Below are 18,205 nucleotides of genomic sequence, written 5' to 3' on the forward strand. Positions count from 1 at the left end.
ACTGGGAGGAAACACAAGCTCCCGTCTGCTCTCTTCTCCCACCGCCCAGAACACCTGCCTCTGCCCTGCCGCACAGCCCTGTGGCTCCAGCCCAGGGCGAACAGGCCTGGATCTGTCTCTTTGGATTTTCCCTAAATTTTTTCCCCTAAGACGCCAGTGGTGGAATCCCCCTAGGAAGGTGTGGGGCCTGTCTCTTTTGGGAAGTCTCAGGGACCTTCCCCACAAAACGTCTCTGGCTTGCGCTGCTGTGGAGCAGTGGGGCCCGAGTTCGTGACTGATCAGGCTCGGCCCCCACATCCACACCTTTCCTCGTGGACTGCCCCCTGCCTGGAACGCCACCCCTCCTCGCTCCTGAGGGTAAACCTGTCTGTCCTTTAGGGCCCCTCTCCTTCCAGCTCCCAGAGCCCTCTGGGATGGTGGCTTTGTCCCCTCCCTGCCCCACATTCCTGCCCTCTGGACTCTCCACACCACGTGGGACTCAGGGGCTCTCAGGACAAGCCTGGCAACCAGCCTGATGCTGGCGACTCTGCCCTGGAGGGAAGGGTCCTTCTGGGTTTGGGTGCTGTGGGCTGGATGCCCCCTTTCCGGCCAGCTGGCGCCTGCTCCCTCTGGCCTTAGTCTGACCACAGGAGGGACAGGCAATGTCCACTGCCACTGCCCCCAGAATGCAGCCTCCTCGTCCCTCCCCTCCCATGGCCCCTGACCTGAGCCCCAGCCCTGTGCTGCCAGGAATCAAAGGTTGGAGAGATTACCTCGCCATGGGAAGTGGGGGAAGCATTTCCGAAAGTGAAAGTACGGGACTGTGTGGAGGGTGGGGCTGGGGGTGGGTTGGTGCGCCCAGGCGGGTGCTGACCTCGCTGGGAAGTCCCAGCTGTCGGTCACTCGCCCTGGCTGCTCCAGAGGCCCCACTGCCTGGGCCCGGCTCTGAGGGCCCGGCTCGGCTAGCTTCTGCCAGCTGCCCCGTTCGGCTTGGGGCCCGGCGTCTACGCACTCAGCAGGTACGTCCTTCTGTCCGTGCAGGTGGAGCAGGAGGACCTACTGCCGTGGGCAGTAGGCGGGGATTCGCGGGCCTGAGGACAATGCCGGTTCTGCTAGTTCTCTTCTAGGCTAAGGGCCTCAGCTCAGAGCCCAGGCCAGAGTGCCAGCTCAAATCACAGTGGACAGACAGACACGCACACACGCACACGTGCACACTCATGGAGACATGGAAAGCAGGTAGACACGGACATAAAGACACATATGCAGGTGCAGACAGACACACACGGACTCACGAACAGAGCCACTCACAGACCCTCTGGCCCACCTTCTGGAACAGCAGCACACACACTGGGAGGCACACTCAGGTCAACACAATGATGCGCAAAGCCCGTTCGCACAGAAGTGACTGCTCGCCTTGGGCCTACGCTCCTACATTACATTGTTTGCTTTCCTTGGGCACCTGCCACACACCAGCCCTGGTGGGGACTGCGTCAGGCCCATTCCCTGCCCTGGGGGCACCAGGTCAAGGAGTGGATGCCCCAGACTCTGTACCTGTCCCTCAGTCATGGGAGAAGGTATGCCCAGGGCAGGAACCAGACTCCGAGCAGGAGGTGCTGACCGTGGTCGGGACTCAGATGGTCAGGGAAGGCTTCCTGGAGGAGGAGCCCCTGGTGCTGAGCCTTCAAGGAATTGACAGCTGGAGAAGGTTGGGGTGAGGTCACTGTTGACAGCGGGAACAGCCTGTACAAAGGTGTGGAGGAGAGGTGAATGCATCTGAGTGATCAGAGAGGGCGAGTGAGTGGGTGGGAGGTGAAACTGGAGGGCCCGTTAGGAACGGCCTTGAATGCCCAGCTGAGGAGGAGTCGGTGCTTCTCCTGAGGCAATGGCAGCCTGCGCTGGTGGAGGGCGCGCTTGTGCTTTGTTGCTATTCAGAAGGGGAGCCTTTTAAGTGCCTTTTTAAAATGGACTTCTCTGGGGCATAGGAAAGCTGTTTCGAAGCAGAAGATCATATCACCTATAAACAACAACATTTTAAAAACCAGGTCCTTCTCAATGCTGTATCTTACTCATTTTTCTTGTCTTACTGCCTTAACCAGTTCTTGCAGGCAAACGTCGAAGAGTACGGTGAGAGCATGTGCTTGTCCTCTTCCTCATTTTCAGGAGAAGCATCTTATCTTGCAAGGAAGGGTTTTTAGGGAGGTTTATGTTCTGGCAACACCCCCAGCTGCTCTGAAGAGATGGGACCCGAGGGGTTTAGGAACGAGGATGGTTAGGGCTTGTGATTAGGGATGGGGGTGGCAGTGGGGAGGTATGAGGGAGACACAGTCCTGCTCAGGGTACGGCCCAGGGCACAGGCACCCCCTGCCCAAGGTGGGCACTTCGGAACTGTGAAGGGTGGGGCGACGGCCCAGGCCCAGGGTAGGCGGGGAGGTTGGGGCTGCGACGGGCACTGAGGGATATCCGGAAGGACAAGGAGCCGCTGTGGGAGGGCAGGCCTAGGAAGAGGGCAGGAGCTGAGGCTGGGGGTGGGACGTGGTGGGAGATGCCCAGGCTCGACTTTCTGGTCACAGATAATGTGGCCATGTCTTCTGGGTGGCACTTCGGCCCCTGCCACTGGCCCGGCGGTGGGTGCGTTGGCCTGGTTGGAGAGCATGGGGCCTTGAAGCTCGGCCAGTGCCGAGTCCCTGCTGCAGGGGCCAGGGCCTCTCTGAACACTCAGGGCAGTGGGACAGAGAGAAAGAGCCAGAGAGGCCCCCTGGCGGGGGAGCAGGCACAGGGCAGAGGCCAGGGTGGAGTCAGCAGGGAGTCCGCAGGTTTCCGCCCAGAAGACACCAGCATGGCACCCGACCAGTCCAGCCCGGGAAGGGGGTGACCCTTACCAATGGTTCACTCCTTCTCCAGGCTGGCTCTGGGGTGATGAGGAGGGGGCATTGGACAGAGGTTCCCAGGCCAGAGAGGAGGTCCCATCACCACAGGGACAGCCTGCGCCTGATGAGCTGAGAGGTGGTACAGCACAGCCGGAAGTCTCCTCAGAGGTGGAGGCAACTGCACCCCAGGTTCTGAAATTCAGGTCAGATTTGGGGAGCAGAGAGGGAGGCTGGGAGAAGCAGCAGCCTGAGCAGAAGCTAGGAGGCTGGACATGCAAGAGGCAGCTGGTGAGGCTGGATCAATGCAGGTCTTAGAGGCCCAGAGGTGAAGCTGGAGAAAGCTTGGTCTGGGATGGAGGTGCTTTGAATGCCAGGCTGTGGGGGGCTATAGAAGGGTTTAAGGCAGGGTTGATTTGTACTTTATGAAGGTGAAGCCTGACTGGGAAGCTGTGGGGGCAGGATTTAGGGCACAGGAGGCTGAGGGATCAGCTGGGGCTTCAGTGGGTTTGGGATGCAGGTGCAGCCCTGGTTTGGGATGAGGGTGGTTGAGCAGGGTGGGTGGGCTCCAAGTCTCTGTCTCTGTAACCTCCCATGAGACTCAGCCACCAGCTGCCCCTCCTTCCCGCAGAATTTGCCTCTAGGCTTCCTGGGAGACTGTGAAGTCTGCCCCCCACTCCTGGCATCTAGAACTTTGTCCCGCCTTGGGTCCCTTTGCCAGGAGAAAGGGTTTCTGGGGCAGCAACCCTGGCTTGCTGGTGCTGGGAGACATGGGAGTCCAGCCCCTGCTCCTGGGTTCCTAGATAGACCTCGATGGTCCAGGGTTCCTACCCCTGGGCTGTGTGGCTTAAGGCAAGACTCCGCCCTTCTCTGAGCCTGTTTCCTCATCAGCTCTTCTCAACCAAGGCTGGCTGTCTGGTGCTTCCCCACACCCACTGGAGACAGAGCCTGGGGCACCATCAGGCTGGGCTCAGCTGGAATGTCTTTCTTCAGCAACATTCCTGCCCCTGCTGGGTGCCAGGGGCCATCAGGGGTGTGGGTGGAGGGGGCAGATGCCTCTTGTTACAATGATCCCACATGTTTGGGTAGGTCTGAGAGCAGGGTCCCTGAGTCCAGGCACCAGGGGAGGACAATGACCTGTGGCCAGGGCGGGGCTGATAAGGCCCCCATCAATCACCTGGGCCTGCCCTTCCCTCTGGGGCCTCCTTCCAGCTGCTCAGTCACCTCTAGAGAGGAAGGTAGGTTTTGTTGGACCCCCTACATGTCTGACCTCAGGACAGACATCTTGCTGGAGGGGATGAGGGGTGGGTAGGGGTCTGGGCCCTGCCCAGCCTGGCGTCATCCCACCCCAGGCAAACCGAGACCTGGGTGGAGGCCATTCCTCCTCCATGCCACCCAAGGTCAGGTGCTGGTTCCAGCCTGGCCTTTGTCCAGGGAGGGGTATGGTGGGGGGAACTTGGTGTGGGGGTTGGGCTGGGGGCTCAGCCTCTGGTGGGTCAGTTACTTCAGCAGGCCCTGCCTTTCTTTTGGCCCCAGTTTCTTCAAGGCTTAAGTGAGACCCTGCCCCCCCCCCCACCTTCAACCCCTCTTTCACAGTGGGGTGGGTGGCAAGTCCCAGCAGACCAAGAAGGTTCTCGCCTCTCTCCCACCCCTAGTTTAACCTAAAGCCAGAAAATCAAACACAGCTAGGCTGGACGGAGAGGGGTAGGGTGTGGGCTGAGCCTGGGGGAACCTGTGTGGTGAGGACCCTGAGCTCCCGGTGGGCCAGGGCAGCCCCTGCTATGTACCCCCATGCCCTGGGGACTCCCTGCCCACCCTCTATGGAGCAGGAACCAGAGTACACGGGGGTGGGTGGGGGGTGGAGATGCAATGGGTGAGAAACAGCGTTGGGAACCTCCAGCCCATTGTTAAATATAGAACCATGGCCCCTCCCATGGCCTTCCCTGCAGGCTGCAAGGCCCTGATAAGCCCCCGATAAGTCCCCGGTGGCCTGGGCCAGTCCCCTCTGGCCAGACCTCACCTCCCTCCAGTTCTGAGACACCCAAAGTGGCTGCCCATGGGGGTCTCTGAGCTCCCTGTGGAGCAGCAGTTAGGCCTGATGGCTAATTGGGGGTGAGCTGAGGGGCTGGGGGGTCACTGAATGGGCTGTGGAGGGGGTGGGCATTTTAGGCCTCAGGACCTAAGGTCCAGGAAGTCCTGGGTGTGGTTGCTGGGCCTAGCCCTGTGGACTGTGGGCTGCGGGTTGGGCTGTGCCCAGAACCTGCACATTCAGTTCCCCTCTCCAACTCTGCTGGGGGGTCTGGCCTGGCAAAGCCAGTGAGGGAGGGTACCTGGGGAGGCCCTTTTGGACAGTGTCAAGGAAGTCTTCCTGAAAGAGGTAGCCATCGACATCTCAGCACTGACTGCAGCCTGGCACAAAGACAGCTCCAGCCATGGGAGCTGCCTGGGACACTTCCTTTTTGACAGCCCTGGGCCACCTCCAAGGAAAGCTTTCCTAACCAAGCTGCTGGGCCCCAGCACGCCCCTAGGGCTCTCATGGGTTTCTGTGTCTGCTCCCCAGGGCTGGGCACCCCCACCCTGGCTTTCCTGAGCCTCCTTTTCACCTCCAGCTCTGCTGCTGCCAAGATGCCGTCGCCGCAGAGTGTGACCTCTGGCCCGGAGCTGCACAGCCCCAAGGAGCCTACGGAGCCGCAGATCCCAGCTCGGGGTGCTCAGTGGGCAAGCAGCGGGGATGCGCCCAGCACCCACCGTGAGGGCTCGAGACCTGGGCTGGGCACCCTTCGGCGGGCCTTCTCGCGGGCGAGCCAGCGGGCCTCAGGCCGGGCCCCAGAGGAGGACCCAGGCCTGCTCAGGCGCAGCTCCCGCTTCCTACTGCGGACTTTACGGCGTGCCCCAGGCCATGGCCCAGTTGCTGACCAGTCCCGGGCCACCATGGTGGCGTCGGGGGCCACCCACAGCCAGGAGGTGCCCTTAAGGGCCATGGATGGTGCCAGCCAGCAGTCGTCCACTGGGGTGGGGCCTGAGGAACTGGAAGGTGAGGGCTTCACAACACTAAGCAGGGGAGGAAACCGAGACTAGAAAGTAGGGCAGTGGGGCCCAGGCTACCTGACAGGCTCTCCTCCCAGCTACCCCAGACCCCTGCCTCTGCACAACTGCATGCTAGATTCTTCCAGCCTGTCCACAAGGGCAGATGAGAAAAGGGAGGCTCAGCGAGGTTAATGAAGTGGCTTCCAGTCTGGCTCCTGGCCAAACAAGAGTGGTGGACCAGCCACTGGCCCTCTCAGATCACAGAGTCACTAAGGGTACCTGGGAGCCACGGCTGCCGGGAGGGGGGGTCAGGGGGCTGCCCATGAGAGGACGGGTTGGAGTTGGGCCCTGAAGCGGGAGTGCAGATGTAAGTAGAGGGCTCCTAGGGGACGGAGGCTGGCCCAGAGCAGGGAACAGCAAGGACTGCTGAAGCCAGACACTGGAGCAGGAGCCTGGGCATGGAAGGACATGCCCAGCCTGAGCTCTGACTCCATTGGATCTGCGGTCAAGACTGCCCTTGAGGCCACCAGGTCCAGCTCAGTAGAGCTGGGGGTAGGGGTGGGAGCACGGGGAATGTCTGGGCCAGAGCAGGGAAGGCAGGGACTGGTCCCGTTGCTGTTTTCAGCCAGGCTTGGGGCTGGGGGTTCTGCCTCTTCAAATTGATTCCAAGGAGCATTCTGGCAGCTGGGCTGTTGCTCCCAGGGTAGGCCTTCAGTGAAGCTCTGGGGCCAGGCAGCCCAGCTCCGGATGGGTCAGATCAGGGCCAACAGGCCTACATGGGGCATCCCCCTCACTGCCTCTTTTCTCACCTGACCTGACAAAAGGCAAATCGGTGGCCGACCTCATCACCGAGCGGCACCTGCTGGTGGCCTTTGAACAGCTGCGGCACCTGGAGATGGGGCTAGTGGCCGAGAAAGCCTCGCGCACCTTCCAGGGGGACCCCACGGGCTTCGCGCGGCGCGCTATGGACGTGTGCTTGCACTACGACGGACTGGCTGCGGAGATCGGCGCCATCGTGCGGGAGACCCTGGGCCCGGACGGCGTGGACGCGGCCGCGCTAGCGGAGCTGGCCCGCGCGGTGCGCGCGGAAGAGGAGGCCCACCCGGAGCCCCCGACAGACGGCGACTTTCTAAGCACGCCGCGCCACTGGCGCCAGCACTGGGAGGACGCGGTGCGGGAGAGCGCGCGGGAGCGCGTGCAGCAGGCGGGCGTGGGGGAGGCCCTGGGGGCAGCCGAGGGTGCATCCGGCTTGGCCCAGATTCTGGCGCAGCTTGGCAGCTTGGTTCGCCGAGATCTGCAGAAGGTGCGGCTGGAGGTGCACCCCGCTTATGCGGCGGCCGGCTTCCCCGCCTGGGAGGCCTACCTGCGCGCCTTTCATGGCGCGGTGGCCCAGCGCCTCCAGGAGCTTGCGCATGACGCCCACGGCTTCGAGCAGCTCTACGTGCTGCTGGACTGGGCCGCCAATATCTACAGCAGGTGAGGCCCCGATCAGGGCGCCACGGAGGGCAAGGAAGGGCGGGCACTGCCCACCAGAGTGGTCTTCAGCAACCTGTTCTGAAGAGCACAGGGCACCTTTCTTCTTTTCCTCCCTGGAAGAGGGCTGGTGATGGGGCGTCCGAGATCCCGGGAGCCTTTGACATTCCTTCCTCTGCCTCCTAGGCTATGGTGCTCTTCCACCTGGGTTTTCCTAAAGGGCCACCCATCCGCGGGTTCCTGAAGCTGGAAAGCATCCCAGTGAGGGTTGCTACCGAGGCAGGGAGCCCAGTTAGGCACCAGCTAGTTTGAAAGGTGCATTTGAATGAATCACCTCTACTCACCGCTTTGGATAGATGCCCTGGTGCAGGGCTCTGCATAATGTGATGAGGGTGGGGATCACTCCCCTGAGCGCTCCACAGCCCCACCAGCAGAAGGGTGAACCAGAGGAGGGCACCAAAGTCCTGGGCACCTTAACCTTCTCTGTGGCCTCAGACAGCTATCTGCCCCTGTCTGGGCCTCCCTGTTGTGGGCTGGATAGTGGCTGGTCCCTGAGCTGCATGGTTTTAGGGTCATTTAGAGCTCGGTCTTGGGCGTACCCCAACTGTGAGGGCAGAGGTCACTCCTGAGGCAATCTGGCAATCTGGACAGCCATCTTTCTGCATTCGTGCAGCACAGCTGATTGCTGGAGTGCCAGGAAATCTTGCTGTCAGAAGCTCAGGTGGGGGGTGGTGCTTGGCATGGAAGCCTTGGGGGCTGAGTGTGTGAATAGAAGCCCAGATTGGGGCCTTGCAGTGATGGCTGATGGCATTAGGCTTTGAGCCTATCCAGAGAGGAGAGGGGGCTGCTGTTGCCGCATCAGAGTTCCGACCAGACCTTCAGGCCCCACCCTGCCTTCCAGTCCTGATTTCCTGGGCGCCCCGGACTTGGCTCTGCCCTCGGAGCCGTTGCCCCCGCTCCTAGCACCTGATGTGTGGGCCCGACTGGAGAGCGACTACACCAGCTTCCTGGAGGTAAGGCCGGGGCGGGGCCGGGCCTGAGAGGGCGGGGTCCAGGTTAAGTTTGGCCGCTGTGCCGGCTGCGGCCCTGGCTGGAGCCTTTCCTCACCCTGTGGTCTCCGGCAAGGACCTGTGCCCCAGCATGGTGGCCCTTGCCTCCGAGGGCGCATGAAAGGGCTCGGGCGGTAGGGGACCTCCATCCTGGGAGGGTCTAACCGCGGACCCTTCCTTACCTGCACAGACCAAGATCGCAAGCTGCTTCGATGGCATCCTGCAGCTAGAGCAGAGTCGCTGGGCAGCTGCCGAGGTCCCCGATGTGCTGCAGGGCCGCTACCATTCCCCGCTGTCCATGGACATCCTTATGGTGCGACACGGAAGGAGGGACGCATGTTTGGGCCTCAGGCAGTGGGGACACCCAGAGCTATAAAATACAGTCATAACCACCTCTCCCCTCTAGACGGGTGCCTGAGGTCCCACGTAGGGCGGGATTACAGACCCTCGGGTCGCATGGCGAAGCTGGCAGCGCCAGGGCACAGCTCCCAGCTTGGCGGGTGTCCCTGTAGGTGTGGGAAGTTGGGAGGACTGACCTCCAGGTTGGGGCCGCTGAAAGTTAGAGCCAACCGTGAGACAGAGCAGGGCAGGCTGGGGGCGTCACTGGGCCACAAGGTTGGGGAGTAGAGGCATCGGGACTGAGGGCTCCGACGCGCGTTCAGCGCGTGGCATTGCTTGCAGCTGGTGGCGGAGCACGTGAAGGCTGCCGGTGCCATCTCCGCGGAGCTGGAGGCCACCACCCTGCGAATCTGCGCACGGGCGCTTGGCCTCTTCCTGCCCAGGTGCGAGTGCATCCTCGGAGGGGGCGGGGTGGGCGAGGTGGCCAGGGTGTGGACGGTGCTCGTCCCTGGGGAGGGCCCATCCTGTGTGCTCAGAGTCCGAGCTCCTAGGACAAGTGGGAGGGGGGAGCCTTATCGTAAGGTCCGGGATCTGCGTGGGGCTTGAGGTGGGGGTCGGACACGGGGTCCTAGCGCAGCCAGAAAGAGTCTTCAAGGCTTCTGCGTATCCCGCTTCCAGGTTTGAAAAGGCTTTTCTGGAGTCGGAGGCGGTAAGCGAGCCTCACCTGGGCGCCAACATCAATGCCTGCGAAGAACTCAGGTGGGTCTCTCCCGCTCCTCCGCGTGGGCTGTGCGGGGCGCGGCCAGCAGAGGGCGCGCAAGCTCAGGGAACCGGGACGCAGAGGGCTACCGCGGCGGCCTCTGGCGGCCTTTCCTACAGTGAGCTCCCGGGGCATAGCGCTGTCCCTCCACCTGACTCAGCCCCAGGGGCTGCCCTTCACATTATCGTCTAAGTGAATGGAGCTGGTGTGGCACCCAGCCTGCATGGCTGTCTACCAAGCCTTGTCCCCCCTTGCCCACTTTGTCACCTGTCCTGGCCCCTCCCAGGACCAATCTTCTGGCCAAGTTCCCCGGAAGCTTTGAAGAACTGGAGAAGCCCCTGGTGGCTGCCATTTGCGTCTTTCAGAAGCGGCTGCTCCAGGACTTGCAGAGGGATCTTCAGGTGAAGGGGATGGACCCTTCTCTCCCCTACTTTCCACTCCCAGCAAGTGCTCCTGGTGTCCCAGCATTCATCTACCCGAGGGGCAGTGTTGGGGTGGTGGGTTGGGGGGTGGGCTGGAGACCCAGACAAGTTCTCAGCTGAACAGAAATGGTTGGGAAATACCTACCTTCTTCCTTCAGTCAGGAAGAGTGTGTCCAAGGAACAGCCCCTCTTCCAGCCCTTCAAGCACCCCCTCCCCAGGACTCCCCAGGACTCCCCAGGCAAGGCCTGGCTAGAGGCTCAAACTCAAACTCCACCCATGGCTCTCAGGCCTGGAGGAGGCAGTCCCTGGGAAAGGCCTAGTGACATAACTGATGGTAGGAGAGAGATGTCACCAAGGTACCAGTAGAGAAGGGAGTCAGCTCCCCAGAACTTCTTCCTGTTGACAGACTGTCCCTTGGCCTGAAACACCCTGGTCAGGAGTTATGCACTGGGCTCCGAAGGGAGGGTCTGGTGATGGGGAGGACACCCAGTCAGAAGACTCCAGACTCCCTCTGCCCCCAGCCGCTCTTCAGGGTCCTGTGCACCAAGGACTGGCTGACACAGGATGTGCTCCCGCCCCTCATGGACAAGGTGCTGACCTTCGCCCGCCACCTTGAGCACGTAGCTCCGTCCCAGGCACAGGTATTTCGAGGGGAGGCGTGGTGGGAGACAAGCCTAGGGTCGGGACCGTTGACCCTGACCCTGACCCTGACCCCTGGACCACCTAGGAAACTCTGCAGGAGGTGCACCGATTTGTGGTTCGTGAGTACCTGGCACAGGCACTGAAGCCACAGGAGCGGTTCCGGGGTCTGGATCGGGTGGCTGGCTCCCAGAAAATGGGCCTCGAGGCGCAGGCCATTGGCAACACCTTCCAGGGCTTGGTAGGGGCATCGTCTGACTGTCCCATAGCACTGGCCTCTTGGGGGGGAGGGGGTGTCCAGTCAGCGGACCCTCTACTAGCACCACCCCCCCGTTCTCACTTCCGCTCGTCCCTTGTGAGAACACCCCCTCACACTGGGTAGGGCTTTGGTAGAAGCGATTCTCCCACTCCCCACTGGCAGGGAGAGGGGGAGAGCGCTGGGAGTCTGGCACAGCTGGGGCTGGGCCTGGTGGGGAACGCACTTTTGAATGCAGTTTGCGGAGTGCCTTGGGAAGGAAGGAGGGTCGCAGCCCCAACTGATGGGCAGGGACTATGGAAGATCTCTCCTCCACCCCTGACCGAGGCACCTCCTCCCTACACATACACCCCTTTATCTGGGCGGCTGGTCGTCCCCAACTCGCTGTATGATTCCAAGTGGGACTTCTTGGCCTGGGCCTTGGTTTACCAATCTGAGCACACACTGGAAGACACCTCTGTGCTGTTTCGTGGGGAGGGAAGATGAATATTGTGCTGCAACTGAGTCCACAGTGCCCAGGCCGGCTTCCCCTTACGAGGTGCGGGAGGCGGGCGCAGTGGGGGCGCAGTGGGGGCTGCAGGAGGGCTCAACGGTGCACTAACAGAGGGGTGGCAGGCACGGGCAGCCGGGGGGCTCCTGGTGGGGGAGTGGCCCGCTCTGCACGCGTCTCCCTGTCTCCGTAGGGCTCTGAGGCCACGTGGCTGGGCCAAGCTATCCCGTGCGTGGCTGACATACTGGGCGAGACTTACAAAGACGATATCCAGCGGCACCTGGAGACACTCATCGCGAGCTACCCCGACATCAGGTCCGTACCCCTCTAGGAGCGCCACGGGGTTCTGGGAACGGAGAATTCATGCCTTCAGAAGGGTGCCTGTGGCTGGAGGTGGGCAGGCGAGGAGCGTGAGGGAGGCGCGAGGGAGTTTGCGGGGGGAGGGGGTGCATCGGGGGGGAGGGGATCTGACCAGCGCAGGCCTGTGTGCGCAGGCGCGTAAGCGGCGCAGCTTGACCTGCGGGCCCCTGACCTCCAGGTTGTGGGGGACCCGGTGGGATCCCCGCTGCACTTCTCTTGAAATCCATTCCCTGCCGTCCTCATTCAGTCCTGTGGTGGGATAGGGAGACACGGCCCCACCCCTGGAATATGAAGGGAGTCGGGGCCCCCTGAGTCCGGGGAAGGCGTGGCCCCCACCTCAGAGAGAAAGCCCTCTCGTGAGGCCCGGAGCCGCAGCCCAGAAGAAGGAGGCTTTGATCCTGGGGTGTGTGTTGTGGGGGGCGGTGAGTCATTGTGCCCGTGGAAATCCCAACCCGAATCTCTCCATGGCCTTGGAGATTCCGGGATGGGGAGGCCATTGAAAGCCCCGGGCAGAGCCCCTTCCCGGCCCGCACCCCCGCCCCGCCCCGCCGTCCCCCGGGGAGAATTCCCTGCGGCCAGCCCCGCCCTCTCCTTGGCTTTGGCTGGGAGAAGCCCCTCCTCGAAGCACCTTGAGGTTCCCCTTCTGGCCCCTCGGGGCTTTCCTGCACTTGGCTGGCCTTCCCTCCCTAGCCTCTAGAGGTGGCGGTTCAAGCCCTGAGGGGTGTTCGAGATGAGAGGGGGCAGCTCCCACACCCCTGGGCACGGCCTCCCACTCCCAAGCTGCCTCTCTCCTTGCTGCCTGCCTGTGGCTCCCTGCACAGTGCTCAAAGAAGAGACTCTGACTCCTTTCCCAGGTTGGCCAACGCCCCGGCAGGATGCACCACCCCACCACCCACAGTGGCCACATCGCCCCCTCCTGCAATCCTCCATGGTTTCTTGAACCTCTGCATAGCCGTTTGTCCCATCGGACTTGCCCCTTCCCCTCTCTGCTTCACTGCTCCTCCTGGCTCATTCTCAGCCTCTTTCAGACCAAGCTCCAGGATTGCTGGGGACATTCACACTTCCAGCCTGAGCCCAGGGGTGCCCCTCACCCTGGAGTCTGGGGTGTCACTGGAGGTGCTGGGTCTGCAGTGAGGGTCCACATGTCTCTGCAGGCGGGACCATGTGCTGGCCATTCTAGCACTGCGCCGACTGGGCCGCCGTCGGAACCAGCGCCTCTTGCAGCATGCCCAGGCCCTGCTGAGGGCTGTGGCCAAGGCAGGGGGCTCCAGGGCTGCTGGGGGCCACGTGCTCTTCGAGGAGATTGAGGTGCCCACCTCCATTGATGTGCTGATCACCTGCCTTTAGTGGTCCTGGGCCTGAGAGGGGGCCGACACCTTAGAGAGGGCTGTGGTGGTTGGAGGGTCAGCCGCCTTCCCCCAGGCACTGAGCCTCCAGTGAGGAGCCCAGGGAAGCACTCTCAGTCCTGCCCCCAGCCCTAAAGCCCGTGTCATGGAACTTCCGTCCTCAGCCATGCATGGCTGCTTGGCCAGAGGAACAGCAACAAGAGAGGCATTCCAGGCATTTGTGGGGAGTGTCTGGGGGGCGGAATTCCCCTTCAACACTGCCCACTGGGGAAGGCCTCTCTGCCTAACTGTCCAGCACCACCCCAATCTGAAAGTGAAGAACAGAATACTTATTTTTAAAATAAACATGAATTAAAATGGTGTCTCCCTGAGGGGCAGGGCCAAGTCAGCTTGGAGCAGGGGGTCTGGGTCCCCATGCACCCAGGGGCCAGCCAAAAGGTTGTGTAGTGACTCTGTTTGGTGATGTCCTTTCCTGCCCACTGTACCTCTGCGGAGACCGAGGCCCATCTAGAACTGGGAAGGCCCACCCCTGTGGCTGCAGAGCACAACAGGCTTCCACCCTGGGACTCTCGGTCCACTGACCTCGTGTGCCAAGTAAGCCTCACCCAGCAGCGGAAGGCACCGCTCTGTCCTGTTCTAAGCAAGCCTGGGGCCCTGAGTGAAGAGGAAAGGCCTAGGCTTGTTCTGCAGCTTGAGGTATTTGGGTTAGATATGAGAGAGACTTCCCAACAGTGAAAGTGTGTGTATGGGGCACTGACCCTGCAGGTCTCGGCTCTGGATGTGGGGCTGCAAGGAGATTGCTCCAGTGGCCCCTGCACAAGCCCCTCCTCGCCCTTCTCTGAGCACTGAAATTTACACTGACCACCAACTGCAGTTTGCACCCTGCTCTGAGTCCTGAAATTTCTCGGAGTTGAAATTTGGCTCCAGCCTGTGGGTGGGGCTGCTGGGAAACCCGATTGCTTTAGCAATCTCTGGCTTCCCAGGGAGACGGGGGAGCGGGATCAGGTGCAGGGGCAGCCCCCTCCATGGGTGCACCTGAGCTGGGGGCCAAGCCTGGGGCAGGCAGGGGGCCAAGGGAATGTTCAGATCTTCCTAAGTGGGAAATCCAGTGGGGCAGGGATGGGAGGGGCAGGAAGGAGGAAGAGGAGGGAAGAGGAGAGGTTAGAGTTCCCAGCTCCGGGCTGGGAGTGGGGGTGGGGTGTATGTGAACCCTGACACTGACAAGCAGTCCTTGTGTCGGCCAGGAAACTGAGGCCAGCAGGGGATGGAGGTGGGCACTGCCCCACACCAGGCCCCCAGCACAGGTAGCCTGGGATGCTCACAGCCAGGTGGAGGGGAAGGATAGCAGGGGGACCTTTTTCCTTGGGGAGGGGCAAGTGATTGACAGGTCAGCTTGACCCCCCCCCCCATGTTACCCCAGTGGCTGGCAGTGGTCTGGGTGAGGGTCTCAGGCTGGGTGGGGGTATGGGAAGCCTTGGTCCAGTTTGGTCCTGTCCAGGTTCTCCCCAGGCAGTTCCTGACCCCTCTCCCCACATTGGAGCCTCAGACCCATCATGAAGATCCCCTCCTGCAGCCCCTGGTCCTGACCCTGACCCCGACAGGCCTGGCCTTGCCTGAGCCCTCGGGCTGCAGTCTGAAGGTCCTGGGGCTGGTTTCTACGCCAGGCTGCAGAGGTGGGAGGGGATTCGGCCCCAGCTCTGCCACTTTCCAGCCATGAGGCTGTAGGCAGGTTTCTTCAGCTCTCTGTGCCTCTTTTTCCAGCTGCGAAGTTGGAGTGCTGCCGTGCCTCCCAGGCTGGGGAGAGCGAAGTAAGAGCTTGTTGTAAAGCCAGGCTTTGGCCCCCGCGTGACTCTGTGTTCCCAAAGGCCTGGCCAGGCCATGGTCTGCAAGAAACAGCTGAGAAGACCCTAGCTGCGGGGGCGGGGGGCTCTGTCAGCAAATCCCGAGGAAGGTGGCATCGGCGGGTGGAGGAGGCTAGGGAGAGGCTCCAGTCTGCACAGCCTCCTTCATGCTGCAGTGGGAGGATTTAGTCTGCAACCCAGGGCCGTCTTCCTGAGTGTTTCTAGGCCCCGAGACAGAAAGTCAGGACTTTCCCAGCAGGAGCCTCCGCGCCTAAGCTGGTACATGTGCCCAGGAGTGTGTTCCCGGGAGCCCAGCAGGGGCCGGTGGGGAGAGTTGGCTTCCAAGGCCAAGCTGGGGTGAGCAGGAGGCCAGCAGGCAGCTCCTATGAGGGTGCAGTCAACAAGGCTGCAGACTGGAGGGTGGGCTGAGGACAGGGGAACTGGGCTGGCTCGGGTCCAGGGCTCTGGCCTCTAGCCCTTCTACCCCAGGCCTGGGGTCTGTGCTCAGGACCTTCCCTGCCCACCAGATCCTGCAAGGCCTTGTGAAGAGCCAGAGTATTTCCTTGGCCATCCTGTTGTCCAGGCAAGCACGGGGGCAGGGGCTGGCTCTCAGAGCTGCTTCCGGCCTTGCTCACCAGGTTGTCTGGCTGATAGGGAAGAGTGTGTGTGTGTGTGTGTGTGTGTGTGTGTGTGTTCACATGTCTGTGTGTTCACATGTCTGTGTGTTTCTGGAATGTCCCAGTTCCTGTCAGCGCCCAGGGATGGGGTGGCCTTGCCCAGTGTCTTTGTCCGTCTAATGGAGGGGAATACCTTATCTGCCCTGAGAGCACGGGTCCTGGGCCCCACCAGCTGACCTCATTCCCTCCTCTGCCTGGCCACCCCCTTCCCCCCTGCCTGGCTCTCTGCTCTTCCTCCTTCAGCTCAGCGTGGCTTCCCCCAACGCCCACATTTCCTGGGGCTCCTTCGTGGACTGGGGGTTGCCTCTGTTCTCTGGTCCTGAGCCTGAGGGTCTTTGAGGCAGAGGCTGCTCTGAGATGTTTCTGGGACTCCAGGTCAGGCTAGGGGATAGGGCAGAGGCCAACCTGCAGGATGCTTAGGTCTGTGCACAGGATGACGCCAACCTGCTGACCCAAGGATAGCTGGGGTGACAGAAGGGACCTGAGGATCCACTGTAGCCCAACCTGGGACTTGTGTTCTCTGTGGCTCATCACCCAGCCCCTGCTTGAGTGTGTCATGCTGGAAAAGCCCTGGGGCCACACCATGCTCACGTGTGTTCAGGTCTCAGTGCTGCCCTCCTCCAGCTGGTGACCTGGGCCCTTTCCCCTCTGAGCCTCAGGCTCACCGGAGAGAGTGGCTAGCAGACCAGGGAGGTCCTGGGGGAAAATGAGACCGTCTACAGAGATCCCTGCACCAAGGGCGCACTGCAAGTGGCAGTTAGTGTGTCACCTCCGTTCTACACAGCCATCCCTCTTCCTTGCCTGGACACCCTGACCCCTTCTTTCCTGGGCCACCCTGGCGAGACTGCCCTTCCCCAGCCAGTCGGTGTGGAGCACTGGGCAGTGGGCCTGTGCTGGGCATGGCGATCAGATGAGGGCTGATCCACAGAGCTCTGGGGATGGGGGAATCAAGTCCTGCTGGGTGGCAGCGCAGGCTTCTTGTGGGCAGATGTGCTAGGAGCCAGGGCCCCCTATGTCTGAGTGCCTCCAGGGCCTCAGCCCAGCCTCCCGGGGCCCCTGCTCCAGTGAAATGCTTGGAGAGGACTGACACGTGGACAGGTCACACCCACCCCTGGGTCCACTCCTCTCCTGGGACCCGTGGGGTCATTACAAAACCCTTCCTCCTTCCATCCTCTGTGAGCACATACACCCACCCAGCTAGTCATGGCTTTTAAAGTGTATTTGTTAAATGTTTTCATTTTTGACTTTGTTTCTGATAGGGACATATCCACACAGTTCAGAATTAAAAAGGTACAAGAAGGCTGTCTGGTGAAGTGCTTCCTCACTCCCGTCTCCCCTGGGTCCTGCCCCAGAAGCAACCAGGGCTCCTTGCAGGACCCTTGAGCGGGCAAGAAGCAGTATCTGTGGATAGAGACATGGACGTACCCCAGTGGGATGACTACAGGGGACATCCAAGGATAGTGACATCTCCAGCGCTGGCGGAGCACCTGCTCTTGTTGGAGGGAGTTGGGTGGAGGGGACAGCAGTCTTCTCTGAACTCTGTGAAAGCAGACAGTAGGGAACCTGAGGCTCTTAGACTGACAGAACCCCAGAATATGGGAATTTTAGGATGCGGGGAAGAAGAATGTCATGAGGAACCCTGCTGTGTCTGGGGTGCCCTCTGTGCTGGCTCCGGTCTGTGGTGCTCAGCTTTCCTTCTTCCTGTGGACTCAGTGCAGGAGTTCAGAATCCTGGAACCTAAGAGGAGTTAGCTGCCTAGAATGGCTTTCAATGGAGTATAAGCTACAAAAATATCAAATCACCATGTTGTCCGCTTGAAACTAATACAGTATGGTAAATCAACTATACTTCAATGAAAGAAAAAAGAATTAGCTTCTAGATTCAGACACCTCTGGGCTGGGATCCCAGCTTTGCACCTTCCTAGCTGTGTGACTTTGGGCAAGTTGCTCCACCTCTCTGGACTCTATCTCTCAGCAAAAATGGGAGCTTTACACGAGCAAATGCAAATCTGCTGCATGAGGGCCTGGCTGGCAGTTTGCACTCCCTCAGAGGAGCAGTTACTGTTATTTACACGCACTCTCTCCTTCAAGCCTTCCCTGGCAACCCTCCGAGCTTGTGTCTGCTCCATTTCCAGGAACGACTGGGAAGCCGCACGGGGTGAAGCAATGTGTCTAAAAACACAGATGGAAGTGGTGGAGTGCCCCAGGGCCCAGGTGGTTCCCATGCTGGAGCTCCCACCATCACACCTTCCTTCCTCAAAGTCAAGAGTGCAGAGCTCCCTGAAGTCAGATGAGGAGGTGTTACAACACTCGGGCTTGAGGAAGTGGCAGGCCCCATGGTGGTTTGGGCAGCCTCCCTCCCCTCCCAGCCTTGGCCAGCCCTACACAACACTGGGATTCCCACCAAAGCTCCTGCCACGTGACCTGCCCCTGTCACTGGGCAGGACTATACGCGGAGCAAGGCTGTTTTCCTGGAAATTAGGCTGTTTAGGAGAAGGGCCTCTGGGCTGCTGGGCTCAGGGCAGCCCAGATCTGAATACAAGCTGAACTTGGACATCTTGCATTGCCACAGAAAGCCATTGTGAATGACCAGGAAAGTGACCAGGCCACCAGGGCTGGCACGGAGCTTCCCTGAGGCCCTGGAGGGGCACCTCCTCCAAGGAGCCCTCCTGCACTTGGAAAG

The 18,205-nt window shown here is 61.1% G+C and overlaps 1 protein-coding gene across 6 annotated transcripts; it reads left to right on the top strand.

The window, feature by feature from the left end:
• The first annotated feature begins 269 nt into the window (after window positions 1-269).
• EXOC3L4 (exocyst complex component 3 like 4) lies at window positions 270-16,822 on the top strand. 6 transcript variants are annotated; one of them, XR_004320956.1, is made up of 13 exons: window positions 841-998; window positions 5,453-5,877; window positions 6,695-7,346; window positions 8,245-8,356; window positions 8,583-8,705; window positions 9,074-9,174; window positions 9,410-9,490; window positions 9,778-9,892; window positions 10,436-10,555; window positions 10,642-10,794; window positions 11,493-11,614; window positions 12,814-13,599; window positions 14,767-16,822. XR_004320956.1 is itself a non-coding variant. In XM_032482732.1 (12 exons), the coding sequence occupies exons 2-12, from the start codon at window positions 5,469-5,471 to the stop codon at window positions 12,791-12,793; spliced, it is 2,268 nt and encodes a 755-aa protein (XP_032338623.1). In that variant the 5' UTR covers window positions 270-357; window positions 5,453-5,468; the 3' UTR covers window positions 12,794-12,953. The 6 variants fall into 6 exon arrangements, 5 of the variants coding, with proteins under 5 accessions (XP_032338623.1, XP_032338624.1, XP_032338622.1 ...); XM_032482732.1 differs by lacking the exons at window positions 841-998; window positions 14,767-16,822 and adding an exon at window positions 270-357 and having other exon boundaries at window positions 12,514-12,953; XM_032482733.1 differs by having other exon boundaries at window positions 12,814-16,822.
• Window positions 16,823-18,205: the final 1,383 nt, after the last annotated feature.

Source organism: Camelus ferus, chromosome 6, assembly GCF_009834535.1.
Source record: "Camelus ferus isolate YT-003-E chromosome 6, BCGSAC_Cfer_1.0, whole genome shotgun sequence".
NCBI lineage: Eukaryota > Metazoa > Chordata > Mammalia > Artiodactyla > Camelidae > Camelus > Camelus ferus.